General features: G+C 38.2%; 1 protein-coding gene across 13 annotated transcripts in view; it reads right to left on the minus strand.

Annotated features, from left to right (window-relative positions):
• The window catches only part of CELF2 (CUGBP Elav-like family member 2), a gene marked incomplete at both ends in the record, with an annotated part of 367,040 nt that overhangs the window by 38,416 nt on the left and 316,112 nt on the right, over positions 1-12,512 (minus strand). For all 13 annotated transcript variants that reach the window (XM_079532577.1, XM_079532586.1, XM_079532587.1 and 10 more), the window contains 3 exons: positions 5,097-5,160; positions 6,588-6,746; positions 11,486-11,565. In XM_079532577.1, coding sequence (XP_079388703.1) covers positions 5,097-5,160; positions 6,588-6,746; positions 11,486-11,565 — 303 coding nt within the window. The remainder of the gene's footprint in view (positions 1-5,096; positions 5,161-6,587; positions 6,747-11,485; positions 11,566-12,512) is intronic.

Raw genomic sequence — 12,512 nt, forward strand, 5'->3', positions numbered from 1 at the left:
TCCACATCACACACTTTCACCATCTGAATAAGCACATCTCGAAAGCTGCGGAGCCTTGGTTTTCCTCTCCAGGTGCTTCTCCTTCTCCCATGAACAGGAGCTACGCGTGGATTGGCAAGAGCCACACTTCCTCCAAAATCTGGTTCTCCAAGAATGCTAAATCAAACTGTTTAATTTCTTATCTTCAAAAAAATGAAAATTGTAGGGGTTAAATTAAGGACTTTCAATGGAATTAGTGTTACAAAAGCTCAATGCTTTTAGTCCCTGAGGTCAACATTTTCAAAACTAGTAGTTATCTTTAAGAAACAGCTATCTCCCTTGAGCTGGAGAGTTTCTCACTGACCTTTACTTTTAATATGATATCCCTAAAGAGGTCATAGCAGGAGAAGTCCTCCTTCAGTATGGCTCTGCTGGAATGAAGCCACAAACGAGTCAGAGGATATAAAGGATCCTTGGGCCAATGCAAAAGTATAGAGCTTTTGTGCAGATGGCCCTTGGCTTCCAACTGGTCCCTCCAGATCCACTGAGCCAATACAACAATTAGAGGGAAATATTCAGAAAGCAGAATCTCACAGAGTTTCTCTCACCCATCTGCTCCTACAGACTCTGCAACAGGAGGAAATCTGGCTTGGGTTGCAAAAGAAGGGTGAAATGAATTGAAAAGGGCTCAGAATGGGCCAGAAGTTCATCCCAAAATGCAACAAAACTGTGAGAGTGTTTGGAATGCACTTGAAACAAAAGAACATACATTGAGAAAGTATAAAAAGCCCCAGCTGTAGAGGATTTAGGTGTCTGAAAAGCCAAAAGCATGGATTCTTCTCCTGCATGACTTCAGAAAGCAAAACACACTGGCTGTCTACTGAAATTAAGAGAATTCCTTTGTGTTTTTAATGAGCTCCGCACATATTTATGTGCTCTGAATGGTCATATACAGGTGAAATATTTCTGCATGAGAAAATGTTTACTCCAGCCACAGCATTAATAGATGATAGAAAATCTTCATAGATAATATAATTTGGAGGCATTCAAATTTTCTGCAGTAATCCAGTAGAATATAAAAACCTCTGTGTTTACACTGTCTGTATAGTACTTCCCAAGTTCTTCTTACACAAGCAGGTTCACTTAAAAAACTGCTGGTTTTTTGATGCAATTCAATGCCAGCCAAATTCAATACAAACATTCAAGTGACATCCATCACCTTTGAACTATACCTTCCATGCAATCTGTATATATTTGAAGAAGGAATCTTTTTTTTCCTTCTTGAAAGCTTGCTAGTGCTTATTGCAGCTTGCATTGTCTTTCTAAAATAAGACAATCAAATAATACAACGAAATTCATCCACATTATTAGCCTTCCCCAAAGACAAAGCAAAGGCTAGACATTGAAGCTTGCGAGGTATGTGAGGGAAAACAGTCTTTAAATTAGCATTAGCAGATATTGTAGGAGGGAAGAAAAGCAAGGAAGTACTCACTATAAAACATACACTCAGTGATGGTATCTGCCTACATGTTTTACAAAGAGTGATAAAGCAGAGTTTGGCAAGGTAGGGCTAGCTCCTGTAATCAAGACTGGGGGATTATTATAATAGCCAAGGCAGCACTGCCAACTCTCCCAATTTTTATTTTTATTTTTATTTTTTTTAAACCAGTCTTGACATATTACACTATTTTCTTTGGTTTGGCTCCTGAAATAAAATGATTTCATGAAAATCTCATTTTTCAATAAAAATGAGAACATCTAAGCTGGGGAATTGAGTGTAGAACCTTAAGGCTTGGAAAGCTAAATGGCAACCTACTGCTTGTTGCCTTTCAAATTCAAATATCACAAATTTTAGTGAGGCCAGTATCATGATTTACTTGGGCATCACAAATAATTTATGAACACAGGGTAAAGGAAACACAGAACGCACAGTGGTGCCAGTGGGCTGCTACAGCAAGAACAGGATTCACTTTTGGATCTGATTTGTTTGTTTAATGTTTGTATGCTAGTGAGATCTTGAGACAAATCCTCATTTTTCTTTGGATCAGATCCCTGTCTTTTAAACAAGCTCCAGTTGCCTTCAACTAAAAATGCCTATGCAAATATCCCCTCCAATAAAACCAAAGATATAAACCATAAAAGCATAAAAATTAATTTAACTACTTTGAGGCTCTGCTTGCAAAGAAAATTGCTTGTATTTAAGAAATACTATTCCTAAGGAAATATTTCTTTACATGTATATTTATATACATGTATAGAGTGTGTGCTATGTACCTTCTGGGTAGCTCAGAGACGACATGAGCTTTAGCAGTACAAGTTAATACTTCCAGATCTGGAGGTCCTTAATTTTGGATGAGGGGGCATCTACAATAAGCATCCCACCTTAGCAAACTGTGACTTCGTCAGGACTTCCGCGCTCAAGAGGCACTAAAGCCCTGACATATAAGTAAGAGAGAGAATTTCACAGCTTCTGTGGCTTTTGATCAAACTTTTAGTGCCTGGATTGAGTGGTAAGCACACTCACTGACTTCAAAGACAAAACTCTGACCCCTCAAACGCACTGCACGTGCTTGAATAAATTCTGGCGTGCAGAACTACTCAAGCATGCAGATTCTGTCTTTACTTATCCTGAGGAATGCCTAACCCTCACCATTAAATTCAGCACAAGAACCAGAACAAACATTTGACTGTAAGCACATTTTTTAGCTCAAAGAACATGCAAGCATCAATAACCTATCGTCTTAGCATCTTACTCAGTCATGTGTAGACTTTAGTCTTCAACTTGAAATATTCTATTAATAAGCAAGCCATACACAATGTGAAAAACACATATTGGATTCATTTTTTTGCAAAATGAATGCAAATAGCTTAAGTTAAAAAACTCTGGGCCTTTATGTTGCTTTGTGGGCTGTGAGAACAAACATTCAAGAACAGCAGCAGGCAAGACCTTGCTGGAGACACTGGAGCATTTTCTATTCCTTCTATAAAACACACCATGTGAGTCTTTAGTACTGAGTGCACAGCATAACATAGCACCAAAGATAAATTCCTGGATAATTTTTGATTTCCAAGGAGAGGACATGAACTCTTGGTCCTAACAGTGAAATAACATTTAGTCTTTTGTGCTCATCGGTGGAGCTATAGCTTGGAGAGAAAATTTAATGTCACTAATTTGATCTTCAGCAATAAGGTTTAAGAGTTACATATTTTGGGGAAAGAAAGAAGTAAATTTAGAGCAGTTTTTATAATGAATATAAAGTTAAAATTGTTTTCCAGGAGAGGCAGTCAGTCATTAAATCATCCCATATCTAAGCACATTAGCATCTAATTTTTAGTCGAGAAGGTACATCCCTCAAGTAAAAGTGATATGCTTCTACAACTTATTAGCCTCAAGACCATCTGACTTTCAGAGAATAAATCCTGGTTTGAGAGCCCATTCTAAAGTTACTTTACTAAAATTTCTAGCTTTGACACAGTCGTTTGAGACAAAGCTGAATCTACACTACCTGGGAGAAAAAGGCAACAGAAAACTTCCAAGATGCACATAATGTAATAGAGATTGCATTATTTTTCTTCAGTGTCTCAATTCTTTCATTTCGCAGTCTTAACCAAATATGAAAACATTAAACACAATCTCTGAGCTCAAAGCCACTTCCAAAACTGCCAAGCATAAAACTGTTACTGAATTGCTCTGTTCTGTTTATCATATTAAGATACATTTTTAGATGAAAAAAAAATGCTAGATTGCAAGTGTAACATAATAGAACCAGCAAGCACTGCCAGCAGGTCTGAGGAAGAGAGAATAATTCAGAGATATTGTCATCTGTAGGCCAATTTATATTGTCAGACAGCAGGTTCGCATTAGTCTCTGATGTCACTGCAATAATGGCATAATGTAACAATTGAGCAAAGAATACCTGTGGGGTACAGCAATGCTGTGTGGTAGATCTGTACTTGTTAAAGTATTTCAGGATTCATTCAAAGCCGAATCAGAAGAAGCAGAAGACGAGGATTAGAAGAAGAGTGAGAAAATGATGCTCAGAAAGACTTGTGAATATTTTACTCTTTGTTTCGTAATGATGAAGCAAGCACAATGTTGTATGCTATTGATTCAGTGGGTTCATGATTAAAACAAACTAATGCAGCAATTTGGGGGTTTTGTGCTTCCCTTTTTTTTTTTTTTTTTTTTTTTTCCCTTCTAACAAGAAAAAAAAAAGCTTTTTAACAGTCTCTCGCGGCGGGCATAATGTGCATCTGTGCTCTGATTTACTGCACATGCTGCCTTCTCCAGCATCATGTTAAGTTAGGGTATCAGCATGGTAGGTCACACAGTGGGAGCGACCTTTTGCTAATCACTACACATCAGTTACTACTGGCACGCAGCTCATTACTAAGAAGCCCTCCAACGAGCTGGCTTTCAAATATGCCCAGACTTTGATTTTTTTTCCTCTTTTATTTCTTTCTCTCTTTCTTTTTTTTTCTTCTTTTTTTTTTTTCCCCTCAGACTAAAGATTATACTTTTACATAAAAGCTTCTGTTGTGTAATTTTGTCAACTAGGGTTCCAAAGTCAAAAAGGCACCCAGTTAATTTTCCATCATTATAAAAGGAGCCTGAAAATCCACACTGAAGGTAGGCCTGTAATCTTGGGTTTCATTAAAAAGGTCAGAACATTTTTACTCACCACCTATTATTAAAATGTTTGAGGACTGCCATTAATTTGATTTTTCAGGACACAGAAATCTCGCTGGAAATGAGAACGTAATCCTGCTGTTGCTTTACTGACACTTTTCATAGGGAAGGATACAGCTGCAGGGACCAAGAGCTCTCCTGCAATTTACAATTGGTTACTTTGGACAAATGGCAGGTGACTAATGCAAGACAAACTGTTTGCTCAACCTGGGAGCTCTGGGTTTAATTTCAGTTTTTGAAAGAGGGGAGAAACTGTTTCTATTGACGTTGAACCGTGAGCTGTCCCCTGCCAGTACATCTGCCACGTTTAATACAGTACAGCCCCCTGCCCGACAGTGTGATTATTAGAGATGCAGAATTTGATAGCTAAAGAATACAAAACATAGCTGGAATAGAATAGAATAGAATGAAATGGTTTTCAACTTACCGGCCATTTGCTGAATGCCGCTGAAGGCACCCAAGTTACTGGAGGAAGTCGCTTGCTGCAGAAGCTGCAAATTAACAACACAAAACAGCAATCTATCTGACATTAGTGTAACAAATGAAGATAAAACTAAAACGAGCGATCATTTCACATTTGGAGTATTTATGCTTTTCTTTACATTTATGCAGTCTCTTGCTTCTGTCTATTGTTGGAATGAACATCCCTAGAGTCAATGCTGTAAATCCATATTAATGTCTAATCTCTATTAAGAAACACAGAGGCACAAGGGAAACTCAATAACATCGCTGCTTTAAAACAATTAATCAATTTATTCTTTTTAACAACCAGGTGTTAAATCTATTTAAACCAACATAGCGTGACTAATTACAACCCTCTGTAGTCTAGTAGTTACTATAACTCATCTCTGTCAATCACGGTCCATTCTCCACCACCCTCTTGAATTCAGTTTTTTCTTTATTACCTATATGAATCAAGCACACAGATACTCATTAGACTGGTATTTGTATACAGCAATTTAGCCCACCTCAGTATTAATTAGCCTACCTCAATACCGATATATATATTTAATTGCCAGGTAAATTGCTGTTTATCATTATATCACTATACCAACACATTGTATGCATACAAATTATGCACTTATGCGTATACAGTACAGATACGGATGCATCTATTTGTCTAGTTCAGAACCATCAGGAGCTCCCCAAATTATCGGAAGCTGCCCAACCTGTACACTCAGCTCCAGAGCCATAAGAAGCAGAAAACCCTTCCAGCCATGCTGCAAGGTAGACTTGGCAATCCAAGACCTAAGACACACAGCTGTGTATTTCAGCTTTCTCCATCAGGGGCAGCAGCTAGCACTTGTTTTTCCTCTTACATATAGATCAAAGAAAATATCATTTTAAATTTATGAGAGACAAATTGCTTTCCTCTGCCATCTTCCCTTCTGTAAAAGATAGTATGAATCACGTGTGTTTAGCATTGATGGGACCATGCATTAAAGTAAAAGTAATTTCCAGATGAAAATATGTAAAATTAGAGCACTGAACCACAACATCCTAGTTTAGAAGCTGCACTATACAGATACGGACTGTACAGTGTTGTGTTCAGATACCTATCTGTCTTCCCCTAAGGAATAACTTAAATTTTATTCCTGCAATGAATAACAGAACGTAATGTTCAAAAGAACAATAAAACTAATGGAGTAAAATTTTATTTTGCAGCACGAGTAAACGTTAAATGCTTCTTGCCTTGGACAGCAGCAATGCATTGAAATGTTTATTCAAATTTTATTCTTTGCTATTTATTTTTAAATCATGCAATAAACATGGAAAGTTTTTTTTAATGTAGAAGTAGACATACTATATGTCCTGCAGAATTTACTATTCCATTGAAGGAAGTTTACTGTTGCTAATTTTCATGGGTCTAAAATAAATACAGCATGCTATAGGTGCACCACCTCTGATATGAACTTACAGCTAGATACTGTGGTGTGAGTCCTCCAAGACCCGTGAGGTTTCCCCAAGTGGCAGTATTGAGCTGTTGCATCTGCTGTGCCAACTGCTGCTGCAAACGCCGCTGCTCTTTGTCCTTTTGGGTATCAGCAAACTTCACCACGATTGGCGAAGAGCAGCCCTGTGGTTAGACAGATCGGGAAAAAGAAGTGTTAAATCACACTGAGCCAACCCTGCACCATGAGCTCAGCCACATCCCTTAGGGCCATTGGCAATGGCACAACCTGATAGCTTTTCTTTCTTTGTGACTGATGTGCAGGACCACGAGGACTAAGATTTTCAGCTTCTCAGGAAAAGAGGCTGTAGAGAAATTATCGATTCCCTATTTCTTTTTATGAAGCACCTTTCCTCAGGCTCTCTTTTCCTTCCAGCTATCAAAACTGCTGCCAGAGACAGCAAGTGTACCAGTCCTCTTTAATTAAGCTTCACAGCTGATGAGATGGACATGTTGCTTTGTCTGCAGTCTGTTTTCAAGGCATCGCCAAAGGGAGAGGTGTCCAACCTCCCTGCTGCCAATGACCACACAGCCAACACAGCCCTGCCGCACGGGCTCCCTGTGCTTGGTGCAGCTGTCTTGTCTATCCTAAATAAATAAGCCTGAGAGCACCAGATTTACTGCAACACTCATCAGCAATGGGTCACTGGTTCCTTCCATATCAAGAACCTTGGATGAACACCAAGGGCCATGCTATGAGAACAACTCACCCACTTGCAGCTTGCTCCTGGGCACACTTTGTGTTGAGCACCCTTGAGGTGTGAACAAAAGGCAGGATGTGGACCAAAACTGACTACTTCTGGTGGGAGCAGCCCATTGCTGATTCACACCACTCTTATAAGTTTTATTCTATTTTCCTATTGTTTCAATGAGCCTCTTGTTATATGATATGGGAAAGCTGCAAGACCCCATAGGAAACAGACAGTAGGAAAGAACTCAAGATCCGGTCTGCAGCCTGCTCCTCACCCATCTCAGGGATCCTTGAGAAGCTGTGGACTGGGTGGGCTGTTGAGGGACCTAAGAATTTCCCTTGGACATCAGGTTGGATATTCCTGGGCGAAGTCAATGAGAGAACAAGAAGTGAATATGAAAAATGTCCCTGTTGCTCTCACCCTATTTTTTTTATCCCCACTATCAAATGTTTTCATATTTTAACCTTTTTAGGCTTCATTTTTTCAAATCAAGAGAACAAACTATGTACTGCAGTGATTCAGTTCTTAATTCAGGCATTTTGTGAGTCATGGTAGCTGCCAATCCATTCCTTACTGTTTTCCAACTACAGGAACCAATGAATAACTTCTCTCTACCTGCTATGCATTATTATACTAATTTTGTGCCTAACTTCAATTTGAACATAATGGTAGGAGTGAAAGATGACTCAAGTCCAAAAAAGAGAGCAGCATTTTAGCCAACATGTGCAGTGTGGGATGGGGAGGCTGGTTATACTTAGCCTAACTCTTCTCATGACTGCTCTCACAACATTGTGAACATCTTTAGCAAAGTTTATTTCCTCTACAATCTACAGAGAATAGTTGAGTACCTTTTCTCTGAAGAACCTCACACCAGGACAAATGCTAAGAACATTCAAAATCAACAGACAAAATGATGAAATAAACCGCAATAATAATATCTCTTGTATGAAGATCTCCCATCAATACTTTTCCTTTAGAATTATCTTAGAAAATCATCACTTGTGATTTATTATTCCACCTCCAATTCCTTCCCTGTGTGTTTCATTGTAAAACTGTCTTTCAGTGTTTCAGCAAGAAAAAAGGAGATATGTACCACTCTAGCAATCAAATAAAGATTATGAAAGAGTCAGCTTGTTACAAAATTACGTCTCTTCAGTGATTTTTATACTAGTATTAAAGACAAGGTCCTTTAATAAAAAAAAAAAAGGAGCTGGGGGTGGGAGGGTGTGAAAGAAATTTTTCTGCTTCAATTAATAAAAAAGCAAGCTGTACCGTATTTAATATGAGCTTTGGTAGCATTGGGCTAATCAAAACCAGAACTTACTGACTGCTACCTAGATGTACAGGAGAATCAAATCTACTTCCAAAGAAACAGAACTGAATTTTAAAGGAAGAAATATTCTATGGCTATTTCAGTTCTCAGTTCAGCAGCTCAGCACTCAACACTACAGCTGACATATTTATGAATGCTTAAATGTCAGTAAATTGTATAAAAACAATATCTCTGCAATTTATGAGTCTATAATTCATTTTTTTCACTGTCTGCTCTATATTTCATCACTTCATCATTTTCAAGAGAGCAAACATTCTGAAGACTGAAATTATATGTAGCAAGTGGCTCTATATGAGAAAAGGGTTGTTATTGTTGCATCAAATTTACTCCATGATAACAAATTAGTGTCTTCTACTGGTACTGCATTTCAATGCCTTAAACAAACAAACAAAACCCCCGGAAATGAGATAGAAGAATAGAAACTCAGAGCAGCAGTTATGTACTGAAGATCAGTTGATTTAACCAGGTCAGAAAGTCAGATGCAAAAAGTAGTAAAAGAACTCATTATTTTAAGAGATATATTCATCTGGATATTAACATCCCTACTGTTCTTTCTTTACCCACTTTGAAAATACATGTTGGTAAATAATGTGTGACAAGGAAGCAAAAATAATGAAATCAGAAAAAAAATCTGCAGTAATTGAGTTGATGTGTAATACATATTCTCCCCAAAGCCCATCTATTTTTTTGCATTCAGTGTGAAACAAATGCATCCAAGGATCACTGTTTCAGGCTGAGAAGCCAAGATTTAATGCTGGGTAATGTAAGTTAGCTTTCTAGTAGAAGAGCATTGGCTTGCATCACACACACAAGGTGCATCTCCCTTTCTCATTCAGTGGCTCAGCATTTGCACCCTATTCTAGTGCAATTTTATTCCTGACAGCTGGTGCTGCCTTCGTATTTTTCTTTTTGTTGGCAATACAGTGTACAGACTCTGTTCAGCCCATCACCTCTGGAGTTGGAGGGTGTACTGCTTCTCTCCAGGAAGGGACTCCAGCCTAAGCTCAACTGGCACAAAGACCCAGATGTTCAAAGTGCAAAATACTTGGAACTGCCTTGCCTTGCCAGTTTGGGGTTCTCATTGATGATAACTCTAAAGATATTGAGATCAAAGTCTAATCATTTTATAGAACTGAAGTAAGCAGGAGCATTATAAGAAAATGCAGCTTCAGTTGGAGAACTGCAATTAACAGAAGAATGGATGAATTTGTCTGGGATGCATTATCTCTCTAATGTTACCATCTTCTGAGGTAGACCTGTGTAAAATTCATCTTGCTAGACAGAAAAATACATTAAAACATATGGAAAAATATAGGTAAAACACAATATTACCAATAAACATTTTCTTTTTACATGGAATCAAACCCAGAAAAATATATAGATCTGAATTAATGGAGCAGTGCATGGCAGACAAATTACTATGAGTATTATTTGAAAAACTCAAAGTGGCAGTTTTTCCACAATATACTGTCAGACTGCATATATCATAGGTTTTCTAGTAAAGATAATTTCAAATATTCTTGTCTCATTGGAAGATTCTCATCTAAAACTACATACTTAGGGTTTAAAAATGCATTGCACTGAAAAGAAAAACACATCAATTATAAAATAAGCTCAACCAAATTCAAACGTGATGCTTGGAGAGACAATAGCTTTGCAATGCCAGTATCGTTACTTGTAGTACACAGGAAACAGTTAGTGACATTTTCATGCACTGCCTTCTTTTTCCTTTGCCTTCTCGTCCTCTCTCCACTCTCCCACCCCTGCTCTTCCCCCCCTGGCTCGTTACACAAAGCAGCTAACGACATGACGCAATAATGATTGTTTAGCACCCCGCATGCTTTGGGAGACTAGAGCATTGCAAAGAAAAATCACTGAGAGAAATCGAAAGGTCCTGGTGTAAAAATAAATAAAAAGAAACAAGTGCACATAACATCAATGCCACCTATGAGAAAAAATCATCACTACACGAAGATACAGTATACATAATACAGTATAACATGCACTCTCCAATGATAAGCTAGAAGATCCAGAGTAAGTAAAGACTTAATACTTGTGCGGTTTTTTGTGCAAAATTCTGAAAGACCATGACAAAAATCACAGACTGACAAAAGTTTGAGATTGCCAGACAAGCCGTGGCACTTGATCACCACTCCAATGACCGGATCGTTAGTCTGCTGCTGGATTCACGTTAAGTGAGAGGGTTTCAAGTTTCGTGTTGCTCATTGTTACAAAATATGAGGCCGTAGAGGCAATGTGGGAGGAGATAGAGCTTGAGAGGGGCCAGGCACAGCGGTGCTCTGTAGGAAGCTTCGATATGCTCCTTCATCATTAGCGTTTTTATCGCTATCGTGAAGAAAGAGAAATTGTATTAGCTTAAAAAGAGATTCCATTTGCAGGAAAACACATGCACTAGTAACTCAGGGTGGCCACGTTAAATCTCTTGAGGTTTTTCTCAGAGCAGCACAAACCAGAACACTTAAACATCTATTTAAAGGAAACTAAGATTTTTTTTTGGGGGGGAGGTGTTAATATTAAAAGCAATTTACTCATTAGGTATACTCTTGAGTATGAGTGAAGAGTGGTATTCACAGCAATTTTATTTTCTGTGAATGCCACTGAGAACAGGATACAGAGCTGTGTTTGGATGCTGCAACCTGATTGTGTGCTTCCAGGCTGTTAAGAAAAACACGTTTGACAAGGAGAGGTAGCGTGAGTTGGCAAAAAGTTTAAATCTGTGATTGTCATGTGTCTGATCTGGTCCAGGAGAGCATGGCTTTACCATTCGCAATCATTTGCACAAAGAAAACAAAGAAAGGGCAAATGATACAGTACTGTACCTCCATGGTCTGAGACTGGTGCATGGCTTTGATTGCATTCTGTGCCATTGCCCTTGTAGAAAATGTGACAAACGCACAGCCTGTGGGAACAAGGGGACAGGGAGCAGGAAAGACAAAAAACAACAAGACAAAAGGGTTGGACGCTTGTTAAACCAACACAGTCTACGAGAACGGCCACAAGACGACACTGTTCTCAGTAGTACATAAAAATAAACAACTTCTCTAGTTTATTTATCGACAGTGCTGACTTGCTAATCTGACCATAGATGAAAGAAAAAAAAATTAGGTGTGATGGGTGAGGATAAAAGGGTTTCTTTCTTTAATTTTTTTTGTTGTTTTTTGTTTTTTGTTTTTGTTTGTTTGTTTGGTTTGGTTTGGTTTGTTTGGTTTTGTTCTTTAGCCACAGGGTTTGACATACTTAAGGCTTTTTTATGCAGACTTTGGATTGCATAGTTAAGTCCATTCGGGCCATGCATTAATAACTGCTTGCTATGGCTTTTGTGTCAGTAAATATTGGACAGTGAATAAACAACTGGCATCACCGGCAGCTGAGCTGAGAATTTAAAGGAGTCCATAATGTCACTTACATATTTCCGTGATGCACCAAGAACAACTGTACAAGTAAAGATGAGAAAAACTTGACTGCGAACTTTGCAACTAATTGCAAAAAGACTAAGACAAAATTCAGTAACGTAGGTGGAATCTCAACATTTAAGAAAATAACATATTAAGAATAAAAATCTTTATGATTTTTGCTTCTCACAGTCCTAGGTACAAGTATAATTCTTTGATCTATGAAAGCTACCAAGAGCTTGAACAATTCAAAAGCTGTGTGCATGAATAACTAAAAAATCACTTTTCTCCCTCTATAGCCTTTTAAATCATAATGAAAGCCAGTAGGCGAATGCCTGGGCTATTTTTCCACTCTTTTACTATTGTCAGTCATACCTATACTGGGCATGGTACGGGTCAACTTTCTTAGTGCATGACTCACTGCCCTTTTGACTAATAAAAACACTGCCTTCTG

Source organism: Tetrao urogallus, assembly GCF_951394365.1.
Source record: "Tetrao urogallus genome assembly, chromosome: 1".
Classification (NCBI taxonomy): Eukaryota; Metazoa; Chordata; class Aves; order Galliformes; family Phasianidae; genus Tetrao; species Tetrao urogallus.